The sequence below is a fragment of the Metarhizium brunneum genome, chromosome 1 (genome assembly GCF_013426205.1).
Source record: "Metarhizium brunneum chromosome 1, complete sequence".
In the NCBI taxonomy this organism is placed as follows: Eukaryota; Fungi; Ascomycota; class Sordariomycetes; order Hypocreales; family Clavicipitaceae; genus Metarhizium; species Metarhizium brunneum.
The window spans coordinates 5,864,646-5,886,656 of record NC_089422.1 but is presented as its reverse complement, the minus strand read 5'-3'; the positions used below and the strand labels follow the sequence as shown (position 1 = coordinate 5,886,656).

At 51.7% G+C, this 22,011-nt stretch overlaps 6 protein-coding genes across 6 annotated transcripts; 4 read left to right on the top strand and 2 right to left on the bottom strand.

The window, feature by feature from the left end:
* Positions 1–2,152: 2,152 nt before the first annotated feature.
* On the top strand, positions 2,153–3,685 carry ALP1 (Basic amino-acid permease; the record flags this gene model as incomplete). Its single annotated transcript, XM_014693277.1, has 1 exon — positions 2,153–3,685. One exon carries the CDS (start codon positions 2,153–2,155, stop codon positions 3,683–3,685), a length of 1,533 nt encoding a protein of 510 aa, XP_014548763.1.
* A 1,960-nt stretch (positions 3,686–5,645) lies between these two features.
* Positions 5,646–9,491, top strand: lgrD (Linear gramicidin synthase subunit D; the record flags this gene model as incomplete). Its single annotated transcript, XM_014693278.1, has 1 exon — positions 5,646–9,491. One exon carries the CDS (start codon positions 5,646–5,648, stop codon positions 9,489–9,491), a length of 3,846 nt encoding a protein of 1,281 aa, XP_014548764.1.
* A 438-nt stretch (positions 9,492–9,929) lies between these two features.
* G6M90_00g017650 (uncharacterized protein) lies at positions 9,930–12,222 on the bottom strand (the record flags this gene model as incomplete). Its single annotated transcript, XM_014693279.1, has 2 exons — positions 9,930–12,067; positions 12,132–12,222. The coding sequence occupies 2 exons, from the start codon at positions 12,220–12,222 to the stop codon at positions 9,930–9,932; spliced, it is 2,229 nt and encodes a 742-aa protein (XP_014548765.1).
* Positions 12,223–14,069: 1,847 nt separating this feature from the next.
* On the top strand, positions 14,070–16,732 carry G6M90_00g017640 (uncharacterized protein; the record flags this gene model as incomplete). The annotated part of the gene is made up of 8 exons (XM_066129803.1): positions 14,070–14,173; positions 14,300–14,517; positions 14,575–14,824; positions 14,877–15,164; positions 15,218–15,469; positions 15,524–16,414; positions 16,473–16,585; positions 16,659–16,732. 8 exons carry the CDS (start codon positions 14,070–14,072, stop codon positions 16,730–16,732), a joined length of 2,190 nt encoding a protein of 729 aa, XP_065986033.1.
* A 424-nt stretch (positions 16,733–17,156) lies between these two features.
* RIO1 (Serine/threonine-protein kinase RIO1) lies at positions 17,157–18,894 on the bottom strand (the record flags this gene model as incomplete). The annotated part of the gene is made up of 2 exons (XM_014693281.1): positions 17,157–17,264; positions 17,329–18,894. 2 exons carry the CDS (start codon positions 18,892–18,894, stop codon positions 17,157–17,159), a joined length of 1,674 nt encoding a protein of 557 aa, XP_014548767.1.
* A 1,404-nt stretch (positions 18,895–20,298) lies between these two features.
* Positions 20,299–21,697, top strand: EAPA_1 (Endothiapepsin; the record flags this gene model as incomplete). The annotated part of the gene is made up of 3 exons (XM_014693282.1): positions 20,299–20,575; positions 20,638–20,767; positions 20,827–21,697. 3 exons carry the CDS (start codon positions 20,299–20,301, stop codon positions 21,695–21,697), a joined length of 1,278 nt encoding a protein of 425 aa, XP_014548768.1.
* Positions 21,698–22,011: the final 314 nt, after the last annotated feature.

Here is a 22,011-nt window from a genome sequence, read left to right as displayed (position 1 = left end):
CTCTACTTCCCCGTTGATATCCGGCCCCCCTGAAGCTGGCGCTGAAGCGAATGGCATCGGGCCGGACGTTTGAATGCGCGACGAGGCAACGGGCTGGGTGTCGGCGCGCCCAAGTTTGTGCGAGCCGTTGAGCGCTGGCAACACGGCGGCTTTTGGAATGCAAGATGGAAATACATTGACGTCATGCGGCATGTGGGCTGCGTCAGAGACAATGGCCTTTTGAATCATGAGCCCGTTTTATAACCTCTGGCACCAGACGGCTTTGGTGCTACAGAAGCAAAGTTCTGGGGATATCTGGGGTATCTGAGAGTTGGCCTGGATGGACAAGGACCGGTGTCGGGCGATTGGCTGCGGCATGGCATGACAGGATAATTGGATAGCTTTGTTTCTCCACAGGTAGTACGAAGAGTCCCATGTTTGCATTAGGCGATAATAATCACTCTGCAGGCTAGATCGTGCATCGTGACTGAGACGTGGGCCGCGGGCTGGGGCTTTGTTTGCCTGCCATCTGCTCACCGTGACCCCCCTTGGAGGACCAGTCGACGATGCCTCGCTGATGTGAATAATCTTGGGCTGGCGTGTCGCCCGCCGTGGCATTGGGCGGCCAGGGCTAAGCGGTCGTGCGTGTGGTTGATGGCTAAAGGATCACACATCTGGCGGCGGCAGCTGTGGCGGATTTGAAGACGCGCAGGAACAAAAAAGCGCAGGCATGTTATCGCAGCCAACAAATCGAATGACTCGCCCCCCAAGCGTCCTGGTCGCTGGGCTACATGTAACTGACACACAGAATCTGCGACTGCGCGGCAACGGACGACGATGGAAGAGCTCGGTCTGTTTTACCCACAAAAGCGCGGGCAAACCTTGGCAGGGCCATAATCAAATCGAGCCCCGAATTTCCGAGTCTTATCTCGTCGTCCGACGGATGAAGGTGCAGACATGCGCGAGTATGGAGACGCGAGTGCGCTTTGCACCTCGAACGGCTTGTTGCGGGTTTCCACCAGAACCAAGAAAGATTTGCTTTCCAACTTTTTTTTTTTTTTTTCACCAGGACTTCTCGGCCATGTGGCGCTTGGCGTGCTTCATGATGCGAGCGCAAAATTTTCTGCTTTCCCTTCTAGTCACTTTCCTCGGGCAAGGGCGAGCTTTGATTGGCAAGGCCTCACGGCAGCGACGCCGCCGCCATGGCAATTGATCTGTGGTGTGGCAGCCTTCAGCGGACCGGCATCACCGAGCCACGGGCGATTCTGCCCACACAGCCTTGAGAACTTTGCAAACATTGAACACTGACCGACCAGTGACGCCTGACCATCTTCGGCCCCTGTAGATTGTGCTGATGCACCCGGCCATCGGCTGCTTGGCTGCATGGGTGGTGCGGGTGGCGGCGCTAACGAGTTTCCCTGCAGCCTTCTTTGCACATTCCTCCTCCTCCTCGACTCTGTGCATCAACAAGACAATGCGCCCGGTGCCGGCCAGCAAAGGTGACTCTGACTGTCCGCCCCAGACATGGGCCTCAATGTCTCTGCTGTTTCCGCCCACGCTGCCCACGTGGAGTTGTTAGTCAATTGCATCGTAAACGGACAAATTTTGCCTATCGGATGGGGCCAGATGGGGCGGTTGCTGATAGACGGTGCTCTAGAAGCTGTTCCTTTTGCAACTGTGCTAGGATCCAGAAGGGTCTCTGGCATGGGCATGGGCGTGGCTGATATGTAACTTTTTGCCTGCCTCGTCTCGTGCTAGTCATGCCACGCCGTTTGTATAATAAAGACCGATGACCCGTCCATGAGAGGACTCACCTGCCCGCACCACAACATTCGCCCACCCTTCCCATTGTCGATATTCGCCGTCGTCCATTCTTGTGCTGCCTGCTGCTCTGTCGTCGGTCGTCGGTCGTCTGTCGTCTGTCGTCAATTGCTTGCCTACCAACCTGGTCCCCCGTGCGCTTCCATCCTGGCGCGGCCCATTGCCTTCCCTTCGCACCCCTTGGCATCGGGCGAAAATTCTTCTCTCTCCCAGCTAACCTGAGTAATTTCTTTCCCCAACGCCGCCCCCTACCTGGCAAGTCGACGGTGGAACACGCAGAGACAGACACGAGGCATACCATTCTCCCTTGGAATCGATTCAACAGATTTCGAGGTAGACACCGGCCACGACAATGGCCGACGAAAAGACCCCGCGAGCCAGCAATGAGCCGGCGACGGAGAAGAAGGGCGCAGAGGATGTAGAGGCGGGCCAGTCGGGCCTGACGCGATCTTTGCAGGGTCGTCATTTGCAGTTCATCGCCATTGGTGCTACCTTTGGCACTGGCTTGTTCCTCGGAACCGGTGCTGCCCTAGCCAAGGCCGGTCCGGCTTCGCTACTCATCGGCTTCGTCTTCATTGGTCTCGTCGTTTACTCCGTCATGGTTGCCCTCGGTGAGATGGCTGCCTACATGCCTGTTGCTGGTGCCTTCACTGTCTATGCGAGCCGCTTTGTTGATCCTACCTTGGGCTTTGCCATGGGCTGGATCTACTGGTTCAGCTGGTCCATTACCTTTGGTCTCGAACTTACAGCTGCCGGTCTCATCATCCAATACTGGACGCAGGCTGTCAACATTGGTGTCTGGATTGCCATCTTCTGGGTCATCTTCACTGCTGTCAACTTCTTCCCCGTCAGGTACTTTGGTGAGATGGAAATGTGGTTCTCTAGCATCAAGGTCGTGACCGTGATTGGTTTCATCATCTTCGGCATGTGTATTAATGCCGGCGCTGGAGACCAGGGCTATATTGGCTTCAGGTACTGGACGTATCCTGGTGCCTTTGCAGAGTACGTCGTGTCGGGCGCCTCTGGCAAGTTTGTCGGCTTCTGGTCCGTCCTGATCACGGCTGGCTTCAGCTACCAGGGATCCGAGCTTGTCGGTATTGGTGCTGGCGAGACCGAGAATCCTCGCAAGGCCATTCCCCAGGCTATACGGTGGACTTTCTGGGGCAATTTCGTCCTCTTCGTTGGCACCGTCTTCTTCATCGGAATCAACATTCCCTATGACAACGCCGACTTGCAGAGCACGGCTCAGAATGCCTCTGCCTCGCCTCTCGTCATTGTTGCCAAGCTTGCCGGCGTCCAGGTCCTTCCCGATATCATCAATGCCGTCTTGTTGACTGCCGTGCTTTCGGCCGCTAGCTCCGACGTTTATTCCAGCACTCGCATTTTGTACGCCCTTGCTGACGAAGGCCTGGCCCCGGCCGTCTTCAAGAGGACCAACCGATACGGCACCCCGTACTGGTCCGTCGCCTTCTGCTCACTGCTCGGTTTGCTCGCCTTCCTCAACTTGTCGCAGAGTGGCGAGACTGTTTTTACCTGGCTCTTGAACATCACAGCTGTTGCTGGTTTTATCGTATGGGCTCTCATCAACGCCTGCCATTTGCGTTTCATGAAGGTTCTTCAAAGTCGCGGACAGCCTCGCTCGTCGCTACCCTATGTTGCTCCATTCCAGCCTTATTTGTCCTGGTTCGGTCTGTTCTTCAACATTTTGATCCTCTTGACCAGTGGATTCACCGTCTTCATCAAGTGGAACACGAGCGACTTTTTTGTCAATTACGTCAGTATCCTGCTCTTCATTGTCTTGTACCTTGGTCACAAGGTTGTGTTCCGCACCAAGATGATCAAGATTGAGGATATTGACCTCACTATGGGGCGTACCGAGATTTAAGGTGCGAGTATTGTGGTGGCCTCTTGTGGATGGCGTTTTTTTGCATGCATGCATGGCGATTGTGTTTTGTGAAAGTTCATCAGCATCAAGTCATAATCAGACTTATATATAGTAATGATACCCGTTTATGGAGTAATGGACTAATGGCTGACTGGCCACCTTGGTCATGATCCTATCATGTGCGGGAAATCGTGATTAATTTCTAGGTTCAATGAACCGTCTTTGGGACTCGAGAAATGCGACAGGCACGACAGTCGGCCGCTATTGAGCGAGACACTTGCGGTATTGTCTACGCCATTCATCTCCACGATTGGGATGCCATCAAAACCGGCCAGGGTCTTGTTGCCTAGAGCAAATTTTATGCCCAAGCTCTCCTACCGCCAAGTGAACGCAGAACAACTCGACGTCCCTAAGATCAGTCTTCAACCCAAGACTTCAGATAACCGTTTAAGCTGAAGCGTCCTGCGATAAAATACTTGTGCTGAGAAAAGCCACAGGCATGGGTCAATGGCTGGCGAAACTGTGGGGAAGCCCAAGTCTTCGCGGTTGGCTCGATTACTCGACCATAATGCATGTAGTTATTTCTTTGCCTTGATGAAGCGAAGGCGTCCGGCACACAGGTGTCAGCCAGCCTGCTTGTAATACAAGCACTCTGCGCGGAGTACACTTGGCGCTCATGAAATCGCAATTACTGCAATCTGTCCACCGACCGGACAAGATGTATCCACGCTCAATTTCACTCAGCACTTGCTGCCTAGTCGAAATCTCATTGCCAATTGTCAATGGGCTAGGGAGTAAAGGCCTGTTCCCTTCTGTGCCACGAATACTTTCACATGTCAAAACGTGTCTGTGTTGCTTCATGTCCAACAATCTCCAAATGTCGACAGGGGTTCGTTTTTTGTTGGGGGTTCATGCCTTCTCAGAGACGCTAAGCCAGAAGCGGTAATGGGCCATCGAAATGTCAACCCAGTCCCTCGATTACCGTTTGCAGCGCGGGGGTGAGGAGTTGTCGGCTATGCAGACTAAAGTGCAGACTGAACAGAAATAATCATTCGAACACCTATGCGCCCTGACAAGAAGTTTCAGACTTCATGTCGTCATTGTCATTGGGACCTTCTCCCCATGGGGAGGGGAAGCTGACACAGGACGACTCGTGGCGGGTACCCAAAAAACGCCACTAGACTACGACCAAGCAGCAAGGGAGCAACATGACATGCAATGTCAGCCATGCCCCAATTACGAGGGGTCCCAGGGCAAGGGGGAAGGGGCAGATAGCCGTAATTCTTTCACCGCCATCCTGATTGAGCGAGGCGTCGTGTGACCGCTTGCTCTTTTCGTCTTGTGGCGTGGGCAGCAATGATTGTTGAGTTCGACATAATCGGCTTCAGACCGACGTCCCGTACCAGTAAGTCTAGACTTGATGAGACTAGGAAAAGTGGACGCATGCCAGACCGAACCCCAAATCGAACGCTCCTAGACATGATAGGCTCTTCGGTGCCCCCCCTCGTCATATTCACATGGGTTTCTGACTGTCGCGTTGACTGAAGTAGTTTTCACCGCTCGTATAAAGCTGTCGCGTGTCCCATTGCCACCTACGGTCTGTCTGCCCTCCACTCTTGACACTGTCTCTGTCCAATGTGATGCATCGTGTCGGCCACGGGGTTGTTTATGAGACTGTGTGCTGCCTTGATTCTCTCATTGCAGAACAGGACCCAATCCTTGCGACCGTGAGTGCGTCCCTGAGAAGCACCAGAAACTGCCCCGTCGTGACCTGTGTTACTCCTGAACAACCCCCAACGGTATTTGCACCGACTGACATGTCCAACTAGACAGACGCCTAGGGCAGGCATAGAGTGCAGTTCATTCAATTTTGAGGCCGAAAACCTCTCACTCTGAAATCAGTTTCGTCACTCATTTCCTTTCGTCGGTACCGAATAACATCTGTTGGCAGTTCCGCGAAATGTCCATCATCGACACCACTAGGGACCTGGCAGCGCTCTTTGAGCAGCAAGCCCAGGCCACTCCCCAAGCGATCGCACTCGAAGATGAAAAGCGGACTCTCACATACGCAGAACTCGATAGCGAAACATGGGCGCTGGCGGACCGCCTCCGCCAATATGGCGTCGGCCGAGATTGCTTAGTTGGCGTGCTCATGAATCGCAGCGCTGACAACGTCGTTGCCTCTCTGGCAGCGCTTCGTGCTGGTGGCGCATATCTAGTTCTTGAATTGGCGTATCCTGCTGCCTTGTTGCGCGATGTCATTGACGACGCTATGCCAACCGTCATTGTGACGCAAAAGGCCCATGCCAGCAATCTTAATGTCGACATCCCCGTCATTATCATTGACCAGCCAGATATGACAGTTGGCGCAAACGAGCCCATCTTAGTGGAGCCTAAGCCCCCATTGCCGGCAGAAGATGATCTTGACCGGCTCGCATTTGTATCATACTCGTCAGGTACGACTGGCAAGCCCAAGGGCATTGCGAATCCGCACAGAGCCTCTGTCTGCTCATACAATCTGAGATTTGGTCTTAGCGATTTGAAACCTGGTGACAGAGTGGCCTGCAATGTCTTCTTCACCTGGGAAATGCTTCGGCCGCTCCTCCGCGGAGCGACCACAGTCGCTGTCCCAGATAGTGTGAGCTACGATCCAGAGGGTCTGGTAGAATTCCTCGCAGCTCGAAAAATCACCGACACATTGATGACCCCGACCCTCCTTGCCACAGTTTTAACGCGCCATTCATCCCTCGCCGATACCCTTCCTCATCTGAAATCACTCTGGCTTAATGGTGAGGTTGTGACGACGGACCTCTGTCGTCGGGCTTTCACTGCGCTTCCCGCTGTTCGACTTCTTAACGTGTACAGCGCCAGCGAGACACACGAGGTTGCGGCGGGTGATATAAAATCCTTTATTGACTACGAGGCAAGAGTATGCCCTGTCGGTCCGCCAATGGATCCCTCGACCATATACATCCTCGACGACGCCGGCAACAGGGTCGATATAGGTACAAGTGGTGAATTGTATGTTGGTGGCGACATGCTAGCCAGAGGGTACCTCAACCTTCCGGAGACTACAGCCAAAGCCTTCCAAATTGATCCATTCTCGACCGGTCTAGATGCCAGAATGTATCGAACCGGAGATATGGCCAGGATGCTCCCTTCTGGCCTCCTCGAAATTACCGGTAGAGTAGGTGGAATGATCAAGACTCGAGGATACACCGTCCAGCCTGGAGCCGTTGAGACAACAATTGTAAAGCACTTGGCGGTTCGAGCTTGCGCCGTGGTTGCTCGTGGCGATGGCCTAGACAAGCAATTGGTGGCTTATGTTGTCCCCGACAAGGGCGAGATTCGCAATCGAACCGTTTTGGTGGTGGATGAGTCCGGTTACAGTCCTGTCGCTCGTCGAGCACTTTCTGACCATCTTGCTCACTACATGATTCCCACTCTGTGGGTTGAACTTGAGACGCTACCCACGAATGGCGTCTCAGGAAAGACGGATCTCAAAGCCCTGCCTCCTCCACCGTCGCCAAAGACCCCAAATATCAATGCTAAAAAGGAGCATGATACGAGAATCAAAATGGACACCATCATCAAAATGTGGGCGTTATCTCTCAACATTCCTGCAACTGCCATTTCCCAGAGCCATACATTTTTTGACTTGGGTGGCCACTCTTTAACTTTGGCTGACTTGGCTGGCCGTTTGACGAGAACATTTGGTTTCCCAATTCCTCTTGCACCCCTCGCCGGTACGCCAACCCTAGAGGGTCATATGGAAGCGGTACAAGCTGCGCGAGATGGCCATACAGCTGCCGTACAAGCCGACCTTCCCGCCGTGCTACTGGCCGACTCGGCTCTGCCCGATGACATCAAATCCAATGGCAAGCCTATGTGCCGTCTTGGTGATGCGGAGACTATACTTCTTACTGGTGCGACGGGGTATTTGGGCGCCTTCCTTCTGAAGTCTCTTCTGGAAAGCACCTCAGCTCAAATCCTTTGCCTCATTCGCTTCACAGACCCAAACATCGACTGTCGTCCAGCTGGTATTGCACGTATTCGAAAGAATTTGATTGATCAGGGAATATGGAATGACGCTATGCTTGAGAGAATGGAAGTTGTACCCGGTAATTTGGCTCGTAACCGCCTTGGTCTTTCCCCGGAAGCTTTCCAGGACCTTGCTTCACGCGTTGATGTTATTGTCCACGCGGCTGCCACTGTCAATTTGGTTTACCCCTACGCCGCCCTGCGAAATGCCAATGTTGGAGGGACTCGCGAGGTTTTGCGGCTTGCCTCTCGTGGTGGCGCCACTGTCCACCACGTATCGACCAACGGTGTCTTGCCGCCCTCGAAAACTGCCTGGACAGAGGAAGCCATGCTGGATATAGATGATGTACCGACAAAACTGCCTGATGGGTACGGTCAAACCAAATGGGTTGCTGAGATGTTGGTGTACGAGGCTGGCCGACGAGGCATGCATGTCAAAGTGTATCGACCTGGTACCATCAGTGGTCATAGCCTTACTGGCGCGACCAACACGTACGATCTTTTGAATGCGTTGATTGTTGAATCTTTGCATCTGGGATACGCCCCCAAGGTCGATGGTTGGCTGGCAGAGATGACACCCGTAGACTTTGTTAGTCAGGCCATTGTCACCCTGGCTAATCACCCTTGCACAAAGCAGAAGCTGTATCATTTGGGCGACCCAGATCCTGTGACTGCCGAAAATGTATTCCAGGATCTTGAGGCCCTCGGATATCCTACCAAACGACTTCCTTGGGACGACTGGGTAGCCTTATGGAAGGAGAAGCGTGGGTCCGGACGAGGTGGCGATGATCCCTTTACTGTTGACATTCTTCGTGGTGGTATGCCTACAGTCGACACACTCGAATTGGTCACTATACTGAGTGACGGGGCTACTCAGCCAGCTTTGGATTTGTATGGTGTTTCACGACCCAAGATCGACAGAAATTTGTGGGAAACATACGCGCGACACTTCTTTGCCCGTGGCTGGCTCCCACGCCCGCCACTGCGTCTAAAGTTAAATGGTGTGCACCCTCATCCCAAGAAGGGTCGCCTGTCAGGCTGCGTAGCCGTTATTACCGGAGCGTCCTCAGGTATTGGTGCCGCTGTTGCTGCTAAGCTGGCTGGCGAGGGCGCTCACATTGCTCTCGCAGCTCGCCGAATCGATGAGCTCGAAAAGGTCAAGACGAAATTATCCACCTGCAGTGGCAAGATTTTGGTCCATAAGACGGATGTTACCAGCAAGGCACAAGTCGAGTCTCTCATGAAGACCGCTACAGAGAAGCTTGGGCCCATCGACATTCTGGTCAGCTGCGCTGGTGTCATGTATTTCACCATGATGGCCAACTGTCAGACGGAGGAATGGGAACGCACCGTCGACATTAACTGCAAGGGGCTGCTGCACTGCCTTTCGTCAACAGTCCCCGGTTTCCTGGAGCGAAAGCGTGGCCACATTGTTGCCATCTCATCGGATGCCGGCCGCAAGGTCTTCCCTGGCCTCGGTGTGTATTCTGCCAGTAAATTCTTTGTTGAGGCTACCCTGCAAAGTCTGCGGCTGGAGACTGTCGGCTCAGGTCTCCGTGTCACCGCTATTCAGCCAGGGAACGTTGATACTGGCTTGTTGAACATTTCCACAGATGCCGAGGCTCTGAAGAAGTATGGCGAGCCCACCGGGGCCAAGGTGCTGGATGCTGAGGACGTCGCGGGTGCTATTTTGTATGCTGTTACTCAACCGGAGCATGTCGCCGTGAACGAGGTTCTTATTGAGCCCAGAGACGAGCCAATCTAATCCTGTAATTAGCATATTTTGATGAATGAGGGAGGATAAGAATTTCGGGAAACCATGTTATACATTACGACACTTGTAATATCAATTCACACGTATTTGTTGTTTTCTGCTCAATGTCATGTGTGCCGTGCTCAACGGAAAACATTTTTTGATGGGACACTGAATGTCAAACATGTCAATCTACGTCGCTCCTTCCTTCTCTGCCCCTAGTTCTTGGGTAGGATCACTCGAACCCAGACAGCTTGGGTGGGAATTGGTCAGTATATCGCGTCACATGATTCTGCACCATGCACAAGTCCTCAAGGAATGGTATTGCCATTACGATTGGCACCTATTGTGCAAGAGAAGCTGTATCCATGAATAAAATAAAACGCCCTGCTGTCCGGAAAAGAGATCTACGAGCAGCACGGTAAAACAGCCAATGAGATATCTGCCCTGTTAATCATCCGTTTCTTCATCCATGTCCACGTCATCATGCCGCTCCAGGGCCTCCAAGTCGCCCGCGCTCAAGTTATAAATGCCCTCTGTTTCTGCCAATCGCTGCGCTCGTCTCGTAGCGATTAATTTTTTATCTGGCTTTAGCACACCATATAGTTCCGGCACCACAAGGACACAAGAAGTCGCGGCTCCGCTGTGAGACATCATTGGCTTCAGCATAGCAAGCTGTCGCCCCGCCATTTGCCAGGGAAAAGAAGTCTTAAGTTTTTTGAATGCAAAAGAGGCTTTGAGTAGCTCCCACAAGGTTGACTGGCGATCCGCCATGTAAGGCTGAAGAAGAAGGTTAACCAAGTCGGAGGAACTCTCGGTTGGTAGTGGTTGAATTTGACGCCATTGCTGGTAAATTGACCCGACAACGGCAGCATACTCTTTATTCTTATTGATCGTATTTCTCCATACCTTGGCAACAGACTCAATGTCTTCCTTGAGCGCATTCTTAACATTGCGCCACGTAGCCTGATTCTCATCGTTACTCTCCTCCTCATAGTATTCATCATACTGATTGAACATTATTGTTAGCTGCTCATCGTAATAGCAAGCTTTGTAGCCTTTAAGAGTTGTTTCCAACTCCGTAAGAGCCTCTGCAACTGTTCTTTCCGCAACCACGTGCTTTAAATAATCGAGGATATGCGGGTTCGCCTGCTTAGAAATATTATAAGATGCGCGTTCTAGCTTATACTCTGGATCATGTTCAAGCATCCGTATCTGCAGGTCCTGACGCAATTGGTGCCAATCAGAATTTGTAAAAATATATCCTTGTTTTGGCTGATCGACCAGACATCCTAACAGCCTGCTTAATATGAGAATATTCTTGCTTGAGATGCTTCTGGTATGATAGGAATAGCGCTCTTTATAGTCGGTACATTTTCCAAGGATAGATTGTTGCATGTTGAAAGCGAGTGACTCACGAAGGAACTTGGAGCACACGGCCTCGTCACCAGTCTCTTCTTGACGAATTTGAGCCATTGACCTGTTCAGCTTTCTTAAATGGCCTAACTTCTCAGGATCTGTGTCATCGTTTGGCACAGCTGCATTGCGGAAATTTTGGACAATCTCTTGGTCCCAGCAGACCCAGGCTCGATCTCCGTCAAAATCCCCACCGGACAGTTTATCAGCAAGAGATGACCGACCCTTTATCGAGAAGACAATAACATTCTTCAAATGTCTTAGTTGGGGTCTCGAGACAACTTTTACCCGTTGAATGTCGCTCGGCAGGTGGCTTGGCGCTCTGGCTACAAGCACATCCATTTCCTCCAAAAGTGTGTCGCAGAAACCATCGACCTGGAATTTTGTGGAAAAGGACACATGAACTTCATCCTCTTCTAGTGTTGATGAGAAGTCAACAACCATGAGAAGGTAGGCAGAACAGGGAACGCAAATATTCATCTTTGCTTTCAGGGTTTTTGTTCGTGTCGTTACAGTCTCCCAAAAGCGGTCCTGTAGATACTTGCAGCTTTTCGGGTGAAAACCAGAATCTAAGAGGAAAGCCATCTCCTTCTCCTTGTCTCGCGGAAGACCGCCCAGAAAAGCCATACCATTATCGGGTCCTTCTGGTTTTGACCCGCCACCTTGCTGTAACCAGAGTCTCATCTCCACGGGGTCTTCTAAGGCAAGCTTTTGTGCAGCAAGTTCTTCTAATAGCCCACGACGCAGATGGGCTGAAATAGAATTTCGCATCTTAGCTGGGTTGATGGCCTGAGCCTCCAGGACTGGTATGAACTGTTGATTCAATGACGCAGGCCTGGGCTCTTTTGGCCATTCCTTGACCTCGAAAGTGCGATGGTGGCTGTCCTCATGATCACATTCCCATTTTACTTGAGATGCATACGTCACAATCCAGTCTCCGTCTCCGAGGGTTGGGTCGCTATCGATAATCCACATGCCTTTTGCACTGCCCAACCGTGCCTGGAAAGCACATGGAATGTCTGTGAGGCCCAGCTTGGAGGCGATCTTGGTCGCGAGCGCTTTCGATATCCTGCCTATGCCGTCGTTCATTGTGCTATGAGTCCCAATGTCATAGTCCAAGCTATGGATTTGATGTTTTTCGAGGACAACGGTGGCATGAGTGTGAGTAAGACCTGGAATAACTGTCAGCTTGTGACAGTCGAGGAACGACAGATGAATTTGTCGGTTGGCTCCTACTTAGAGTAATTCTGGAAAACAGTTTAGGGACCTGTTGGTTTGTCGTACTGAGACCCCCAATTGCCCAGTCCATTAACTTGTGAACCGGCATTTTGGTTCTTATACCCGGAGTATTGGCTTGCGCGATTGGCGGCAATGAGCCATCAGGGCATCCCTCGAAACTATCCCCGTCTGAAGCAAAAAAGAATACCCTGGCCTGCGGTACCGCTGGAGCATCCTTGCGGGCCCCTTTCCTCCTTGTTGCCGGTCTACAGCAGAATGCAGTCCATCGCCGCCCGAGAAAATAATGCTTCTCTGTTAACCAACTAATAATTGCATCCGTTGAGACGTTGTCATTTTTGGACTTTGCAGCCTTTTGCACGAGATCGGGATACGGCATCAGTATTTCCAGAAACCTATCAGCTCCAAATCGACGACTCAAACGGTGGCTTTGCTCGAGACGTAATGGATGAAGCTTGAGTGAGAACAGCGGACCAGTTGAGCTGCGATTCAACACTAGCTCTGCGGATAGCATTACTGCATAAGTTGTTGACTGAAACCCTTTTAGGGCAAGATCCCAAGCATCATGGCTACTAAGTTGTGGCATGCTCTTCGCGTGGAATGTCGGTAGTTGCGAAAGCGCATTACGCAGGTTAGACTGGGTGCTCCATTGAGATATATCGTCGTATCGCACATCACATTCAGTCAATTCTACTCCGCAGTGAAGACCAATACGCGTTATTTCCCAGATTACGGCAAGTGGCGCGCCATTGAACGTTTCATTCAGAAACCCAGCTACGAAAATTGTGGCCGATTAGCGATGGTAACAAACAGAGCAGATTTCGTCATGTACATTTACTTACGCCAAACCCCTTTGAGCCTCGTGTCCAAAGTTTCGGGGGGGATATACGCATCTGCAACCTCTTTTTCCGAGTCGTATGGCGACTCTTGACTGGTGAAGTAATCGGAGCCGCTATCGTCAAGTGGCGAGTTACACCCCGATGCCGTTGAGAATGATGTATTTTGGGATGTAGTGTACGCAGAAAATGATGTGGCTATCCCAACAGGTCGTGGGAAAAGTGACGACTTTTTTTGTGTCCCGAACGGCCCCAACACTGACGCCGGGCTCGAGGCTTGAGTTTTCGGGGTCGATCTCAAAGGAATTGAATCGATGGCACTGTTCACCTTTTCCTTCTGTTTGTCTTCTATGCTCTTGGCTCGTTTCGACATTGAAGAGTTGTCACTTGACAACCTCTTTCGCATCGTTGAGCTGCGAGAAGTGATGACATGTGAAGCCCGAATATAGCTGGTTTGCTTTCAACTGAGCCAAGCAAGGGAGGCAGGAGCAAAGCAAGAGCAAAAGCAACGGCAAACACAACAGCAAAGCAATAGCAAAGGCAAAGTCAACGACTGATCATGTCTAACCAGTCAGCAGAAGGAGTTCCGAGCAACTAGCCCAAAATGCCGCCAACACTCAGGTCACAATGGAACATTCAAAACAGGTGAAGGAATCCAGACTAGTGCGGGATCTACCGACGCTAGTTTGTAGTGTGGGCCTGAGAAAGTCCAGGAAGTTCCTGGAGCTGGGGGAAGATGGACTGAGGCGCGCCGAAAAACGGCGATGAAGAAGCGGGGAACCTGTCAGGGGAGATATGTCTGGTATCTAGTATCTATGTGGGGCGTGGCGTGTGACGACAAGTAAATTGCACGGTGCTGGATGCGATGGAAAAGGATGCCTGCACAGTGCTCAGAAGTCGTGTCATGTGACCTTCGTAGCCTCACTAACTACAACGGCCGTCCATCCACCGCAAGGTCGTCGGGGGTTCGGCATTCCTGCACACGTGTCTGGGACCATCTTTCAGGCAAGTCGGTTGTGTTATTGATACATTGTCTGCTATTTTCTGTCTATCGATATACGCAAAATTGACATTCCCTGCAGCAGTCCTTGACTCCTGCATAATGACCGAGACTACCGAAGCTGAGGAGGCGATCCCAATTGAGGAGCTGACACCCGAGGAAGCGAACCGCATCATTCACTCACACCGAAAAGTGCGATATGGCAAGTAATCCCTGACGTTGTTGTTGGCCTTGATCCTACGCACGGCTGCCGTTGGGTTCAATTGTCTGCAACTCTTTTGGGACCAACCGGTGCTAATGCATCGTCCAGGAACCGCATGTTGGCCGTGCAGACAAAGAAAGGTCAAGTGTGACAACAAGCAGCCATGTGAGAATTGCGTCAAACGGGAGCATCCTCAGCTGTGCTCGTACAAACCAAACCGCTCTTCCGCCACCAGGAATGCTTCTGCGGCTCAAAATGGTCAGGCCAAGAAACGTGCTCGCTCATTCTCAGATGCCCACGAAGAAAGCCGAAAATCCGAGCGCGGCGACAGTTGGCCGCGAACTATAGGTAACCCATCTCTACCCACTACAATCATATAGCTTGCATCTAACCAAAATTAACCAGGTATATCAACAAGTCTAGATGATACAGAGTCTGTGGGGGATCGTTACCTTGGCCAGAATAGCATTCCGGCCTTACTCCGAGAGCAGTCCTCGCCAATTGAAAAGAATGTGAGCGTGGATATCCGAGGTGACATGCGGTCTATACTGGGCCTTGATACCTCCGCCCCGTTTCCTCTCATGTCGTCTCATCATCTCCATCGATTAGCCCAGGATATCTCAGCTGAGCTCCCCTCTGACCGAGAGGTCATGAAGTAGGCGGATCGACACGCCCAGTAAAAGCAATCAGTGGCTGACAACTTCTAGATTATTCCGTACATACAAAGAAATTCCTCAACCCTTCTGGGGATTCGTTTGTGATATTGATGATTTCGAATCAAAGCTCATGGTCTACCTTGAGGACCGTTCCCGCAACGCCTCGACTGCTATGAAATCTTCAAGACCAGTAGCAGCATCCTGGCTTGCCATTTTATTTGCCGTCTTGGCTGTTGGCTCTCAGTACCATGAGAGCCCATACCATATTCGCACTCGCGACTCTCAAAGATATATACAGATTTCGTTTCATTTTCTGCGATTGGGTAACTTTTTGCTGCGGTATGTTGTTCGGCGCCACATGCCCAAGTGCTCAACACTGACAACGTTACCAGTCCATCATTTGACTCCATCCAGGCCTTATTGCTTACAAGTTTTGTCCTTTTGAATGATATGAAGGCAGAAGCCTCCTGGGCATTGACCGGTCTCACATGCCGCTTGGCACAGTCGCTGGGACTTCACCGCACTTCTAGCTTGGAGGGCCGTGACAGTGTCCCGCCGGATGCCAAGGTGAAGGAGATGACGCGACGGAAGCTTTGGTGGACATGCGTTTGGCACGATACTCTGACGTCTCTTTCATTCGATAGGTATGTGTTTTCTCGGTCCTATTCTCCATGTCGCCGAGCTAACGTCCTCCGGAGAACTCCCATGACAAATTTCCCAAGCTGCGATATCCCTATTAGCTCTGACACAGCACCCGGCAAATTCACATATCTAGAGATGATGTATCATCTCATAGAGATTATTTCACGACGACTCAACCCCGACGCAATCGCGACATCAACCTACGCGCAAATTGTGGACAATTGCGAGGCAGTGGAGAACCTTCGCCGCCGTTCACTACCACATATGCAGGACAAGGAGCAGTGCAAGACGGCACTCCACCGTCTCCAATACTACGCAATCCGGCTACACACCTCCTTCGTCATCTCAGTAGCGTGTCGGCCTGCTCTCAAACGCACTTGTGATTTCGACCCTAAGCAAAAGAAGGAGCTGGCAGATAGGTGCAAAGATAACCTCACACAAACGGTCCGGATGTTTCTGGCAATGCACCAACTTTCCGTGATTCCAACTCGAACGTGGGCATTCACATACCACGGGCTGTCGTCTGCGCTCCTTCTCGGTATTCTGTGCGAGACCAAGGCGGACCCGGAAATTCGCCAGCTTCAAGGAGACCTGATTGCCGCGCTTTCGGCCACCGCCGCAAAGGAGGCCAGTTCGCCCGAGCCCCATATCGCGGTGAGCGACAAGGACATTGAGCTCTCGGGACCCTTGTGGCGGGCCCTCACTGCCCTCAAGAACATATACGAGCACGGCACGGTCATCGGCACGCTACTCAAGCGCGAAGGGGATTCATCCGGCGGCGGGAGTGGCACCAGAACGCCTCTTCCGCCATTCATGCTGAGCAGCGCCAGCGCAGCAAGCCTAGGTGCGCAGCTACGTGCCGCGCAAGCAGCAGGCGACCCTCGCGAGGACGCTGCGCTCGCCATGGCCGAGATGCAGAACGGGGCGTCGCTACAGGATTTTGCAGGGCAAGTTTCAAAACGACGGGCTCCTTTTTCCAACAGTGCATGTCTAACTGCGATGCAGGATCACTTTCCCCCAGCCGCTACCGGTGAGTATGAACCTCGACGGCCTCCCTGGCCTATCGGTCGACCAGGCACAATTGGCGCCAATGGACCTGTACGACTCCATTTGGGGTGGTGAGTATCTCCTTTGTCGAAACTTCTCTCCAATAATGACAATTTGCAGAATCCCCTGACGCGTGGAATTCAGGCGTAGACGCCATGAGCTTTGACTTTATGGCCCAGCCACCGCCGGGGCAGCCGCAACAGCAGTTTTATTTCTAGGTTGTGAATTTGGATTCGGTAGCGATATGGAGTTGTGGCAGCGATTGGGTTACGAGTTACGTCATAATTTTGAAATGAAACGGTTCACGTACGACAGACCGAAATTGTATTGTATATTGTGCAGTGTCTTCAGCTATTAGAGTAAACATATCAGTGGAGACATGTTGACTCGTAAAAACCAGCAGTCGTCAGCGCTCTCTTTGATCTTCACTGTCTTTACTACCGTTGATAGGTAAAGAGTCAGATCGAGGAGGTTACACGCCCTGCGGGCGATAAACACACCCCAACAATCAGGGCTCATCATCCGACCGTACTCCAAGCATTTGTCCATCGTTAACCTCGCTGCGATTCATTCCGGCATAACTCATAGATGTATATATACCCGGTTCACTGTCTTTTTTTCACCTTTGACTCAATGCATAGTTTACTTCTTGCGTCGGGAAGTACTCGACACAATTTTCTTCTTTAGATGCTTGGGCATCTTTTCCTTCCTCTTTTCACGCTTAGCCTCCTTGACAGCTTGCTTATGTTGCTACGAAAGAGGTCAGCACTAGGCGGCAGCAGTACGAGTTGGGAATCAACACATGATGGCATACCTTCTTTTCATCCTTGTCCTCGAACTTGCGACCGCGAGGACGACCTTTGTCGAAGAGAGCCTCATCGTCGGTTTCACTGTCGGATGGGGAGACGTCGGAGCCGGACTCATCATCTGAGCCCTCTGAGCCCTCTCCCCCCTCGTCTTGCTTTGGCTGAACCACTTGGTCTGCCAGAAGATTCTTGTAGACCAGGTCACCACCCTCTCCCTTGCTGAGCATCTGCGCATCCTTCTCAATGTCGTACACCTGCTCTAGAGTCTGCGGAATGTACTGGTTACGGAAAACTTCATTGTCGATTTCCAATGCGGCTGCCTCATCTTCGTTTGCTGCGGATTCGCGCGTCTCGTACAGCTTGTCTATCGTTTCACCCAGACCAGGTTCCTCGACAGGTCCGGTACTGACGGTGATGAAGTTGAAGATGGCTCTGTCAGAGAGTGTATCTACACCCTTGCGTCTGAAGAAGTCACCGACGTTTTTAATATCCATTCGCAGAAACTCCAGAGACCGGGGGTGATCGGGCTCCACACTCTGGGATACGTCAATGATGTAGAGAAGACCATTGTGGTACAGGATGTTGTACTCGCTAAGATCGGCGTGGACGAGCCGACACACTTGGTACATTTTGCGCATTACACCGAGAAGTTGGATGTATAGGCTTCTCCACTGCTGGTCGACATCGTCTCCAGTGAGAGTGGCATCCCGGAGTCGTGGGTACGCCCAACCCTTCTTGTCACCTAAGAAGCCCATGACAAGAACATGCAGCTTCAGTGTGATGGGTTCCGGGCAAGGGATGCCAGCGGTGTGGATTCTCCTCAAGTTTCGATACTCCTTTTCTGCCCAGAGCTTAACCATCTTGCGGTTGTTTCCCTTGTCAAAACCACCCTTGAATCTATGTTCTCCAGTAATATACCTCTCTCGGTCCTTGAAAACTAGAATGGCCGTCTTGTATACTTTGATGGCCCTGTGGACCGCATCGCCCGACTTGTCGTCGACGAGCATCGCTCCGTAGACATTGGCTTCCTTGCCAGTGCTGATTGCACCGTGGACCTCGCTGACAAAGCCGCGGTTAATCATTTGCAGCAAAATCATGCGAGTCCGTTGATCAAGCACCTGATCACTGGTGGCACGATCGGCCTTGTCCTTGTCCTTCTCATCGCTCTGCTTGACGGTATCTAGACGGATCTTGGCAGCATATTTTGACAGCGCGGAGACCTGGTCGTCCACACTGGCAAACGTGTTTGCTGTGGGCTTTTGTTGGTTCGATCGCGGGGCAGCAGCCGCTCCGTTGGTATTATCCTGCAGCTGACGCTGGCGATTATAGTTCTTTGTGAGGTCTCTTGCGTCCCCGCCCCATTCTTCCTCGTCTAGATCGTCGTCTTCAAAGATGTCGTCAAAGTCATTGTCGTCGTCTTCGTTGTATTCTTCTGGATGAGGGGCACCGCGCGGCATGCGCACTTCGGGAGGCACTTCTTGGGATGTCTCGACGTAGCCATTATTAGCGGTGTATGTGAATGGCGGCTCGTGCGGGGCAGCCGGCGAGGCTGTTGAAGTGATTGCCTCTGGCATTATTTCTGCTTTTGGCGCTGTTTGTTGTAAAAACGGGAAGGGGGTGCAGAAGGAGTAGGGGGAGGAGGAGAAGAAGAAAAAGAAGAAAAATGCTTGTTGTGATTGTGTCGTTGAGGTGATGATCGAGGCCGCTACTTTATCTTATCTAAAAATTTCGACATGAGGGACATGGAGGGCACCTTTTCGATTGACCCCGCCAAAAATTTGCCCCTCATGTGGCGGCGGCATTCATGACTGCCAACGAACAGATAAAACGGTGACTCATGAACGGGGCCATCTCAGGCCTGGCTGCATCAATTGACCTCGTGCTAGGCTTCCATGTCAACATTGAATGTTGTGCAGGCACTGGGGCGGGGGCTGGTGGTCCCTGGTGGTCCCTGGTGGTGCCTGCAGCCGCCTGCAGCTGAGCCTGACACTGAACATGGTGCCAACGCCGCCTAACCGATATTGCCGCCCAGCCCTGGCGTCCTTGGTTGTGGCCAACAGTCGCTCCTTCCCCAATGGAGCAACGAGCACCTGCCCAATTAGTGGCAGTTGGTGGAGCGCTGGTGCTGCTAGGCATTGAATGGACTATGATGATGTGCCTCTCATATCGACCAACTTCCAGTCATGATGAGCCTTGGTGTGACTTGTGACTCCTCGTCGACATAATTATCCATCGCCAACTCCACCATCATTCTGCCAACCATCATCTCCGAGCCGAATCCTGCTCCCGAGCTCTTCGGCACCATGTTCCACCTTGTGCCGCAGCCCGAGAGCGAGACGTGGTCGACACCAGCCCCGGCGGAAGGCGTCACGATCACTCGAATTGGATCAGCATCAAAACATTCGCGACTCTCAGCTCCCGGGACAATCATTTAACATCAGACACAATCTCCAAGCGTTGACTCCCTCCCCTGAACGGCATTATGGTTTGCCACGGCTGACGCCTCCTTACGCTCTCTCTGTACAAGGGAGGCTGACCTTAATTTCAATGTCTCATTACAGGGCCGCGGCATGCCCTCAATATTTGCTTTTTCCCCTGTTTAGTAGCCCATGAGGGAATGTGTCGCAGTCACTTGAGGAACGTTCTTGCATTAGTGCATAGCTCAGGGAGACTCTACAAGATATGTTCTCCCTGGGGAGTAGCATAACACACGTTCCAACTAGCTCAACTTCAATTAATATGCCACGCCTTTGAGACTCATGGTATTCTCCGCGGTGAGACTGATCCGCAAACCTTAAGTTCTTAGATGATATTAATAGGCAATGGCCACTTGGTTTGCTTTCCAGTGACGAAAGAATTGGACTTTATTCGCCGTGTAAAGAGTTGCAAGTCTTGGGAGCTCCTGTTGCCATCTAGTCGCCTTTCCACAACTCAAGTGACGACAACAGTGCAAGTCGTATTCAGTCGGCATAATCACCATGAAGGCAACAATTGCGGCTATTGCTTTGGCTATTCTGGCAGACGGGGCTGTCGCTCGTGAAAGGGTTGACACGGCGCCACAAGCACCAGCTCCAAGGACCAACGGCAGGTCGTTCACACTGAATCAAGTTCAGAACAAGGACTTCCAAGGTCACGATGGACCTATGTCCTTCTTGCGCGCTCATTTCAAGTATGCCAAGAAACTGCCAGACTATCTGTCCAAGTTGGTAGAAATCGATCCAAACTTTCGCATCAAGTTTGGTCTGGGTTCCCAAGGTAAATGTTATCCACGAGTGGCGCTGCGGCAGGCCTCGGGTTTTTACTAACGAGCATCATAGCAGATGGGCAAATAGGAACTGTTCTAGCAGACCCTACGCCGCTTGTAGACACACAATATGCCATCGAAATCGGCATCGGTACACCGCCGCAGCATATTCGGTTGAACCTGGACACCGGGTCTTCTGACTTGTAAGCGCACTACTCTTATCACCGCCGTCACCATACCTGATATCTGACACCAGAAACAGTTGGGTATTTTCAACCGATACAAACCCAAGCATGGTGGACCGTCAAGTGCTTTATGACGCCGACAAGTCAATGACAAGCCATTTCTTAGCCGGGGAATCGTGGAAAATCAAGTACGGCGATAATGCCTCGGCCAGTGGCTATGTCTACACCGATCGAGTGCAGATTGGGGAAACATTTGTCGATACCCAGGCTGTTCAAGTTGCCGTGAATCTGACAAAGGATCTCTCAAGCGACAACTTTGTGTCTGGAATCTTGGGAATGGCCAATAGCGCTGCCAATACCGTCCGCCCTACGCCCCAGCGAACCTACATCCACAACATCAAAGACAACCTAGCTGAGCCGCTATTCACAGCAAACTTGCAGCGTCAGGCTCCCGGCAGTTACAACTTTGGATATATTGACGACTCTCAATATAAGGGGAGCATTACGTACACGCCAGTCGAGCCTTCGTTTCCCCTCTGGATGGTCTCCACCACGGGATACAGAATTGCCAAGACTTCTCACAATGAACAAATCAAATCCATTGTCGACACTGGCACTTCGCTGTTGCTGCTCCCTGAGACTGTTGTTTCCAGTTACTACGCAAAGGTTAAAGGGTCTAGCGTCCATCCTCAGCTGGGCATGAGGCTCGTCCCCTGCAATGCCGACTTGCCCGACTTCTATCTCACCATCGGCTCATATCGGGGTCGAGTACCTGGCAGTTATATGAACTACGGGCGGATCAGCGGCAACAGCTGCTTTGGAGGCATGCAATCATCAGGTGATTTGCCGTTTTCGGTCCTAGGAGATGTTTTCCTCAAGGCTCAGTTTGTGGTGTTTGACTATGGGAACGCACGTGTTGGTTTTGCAAACAAGCAGCTGTATGAATAAACGACACTTGATTCGGAGTGTATGATGTGCGGGTGATTTAGACTATGGGTTTATTTGGATAGATTATTAATGAGGCGCAAAGAGGGTTGGGAGATGATGCGGTTATATTCTGCCACAGTCGTCAGGAGTTACGCTGCATCATAATTTCGCTCGCAATATCCAAATGTTTTGCAAGCCCACGCGGAGGGCTTCGCAATGGTACCATGACTTTTACGCACACTTGTTTCCCATCCGAGACATAATACAGTTGGGCATCACACAAGTCTCCGAAAATGGGACTCGGCACCCGGAAGCCCGCAACGCGCCGGCAAGCC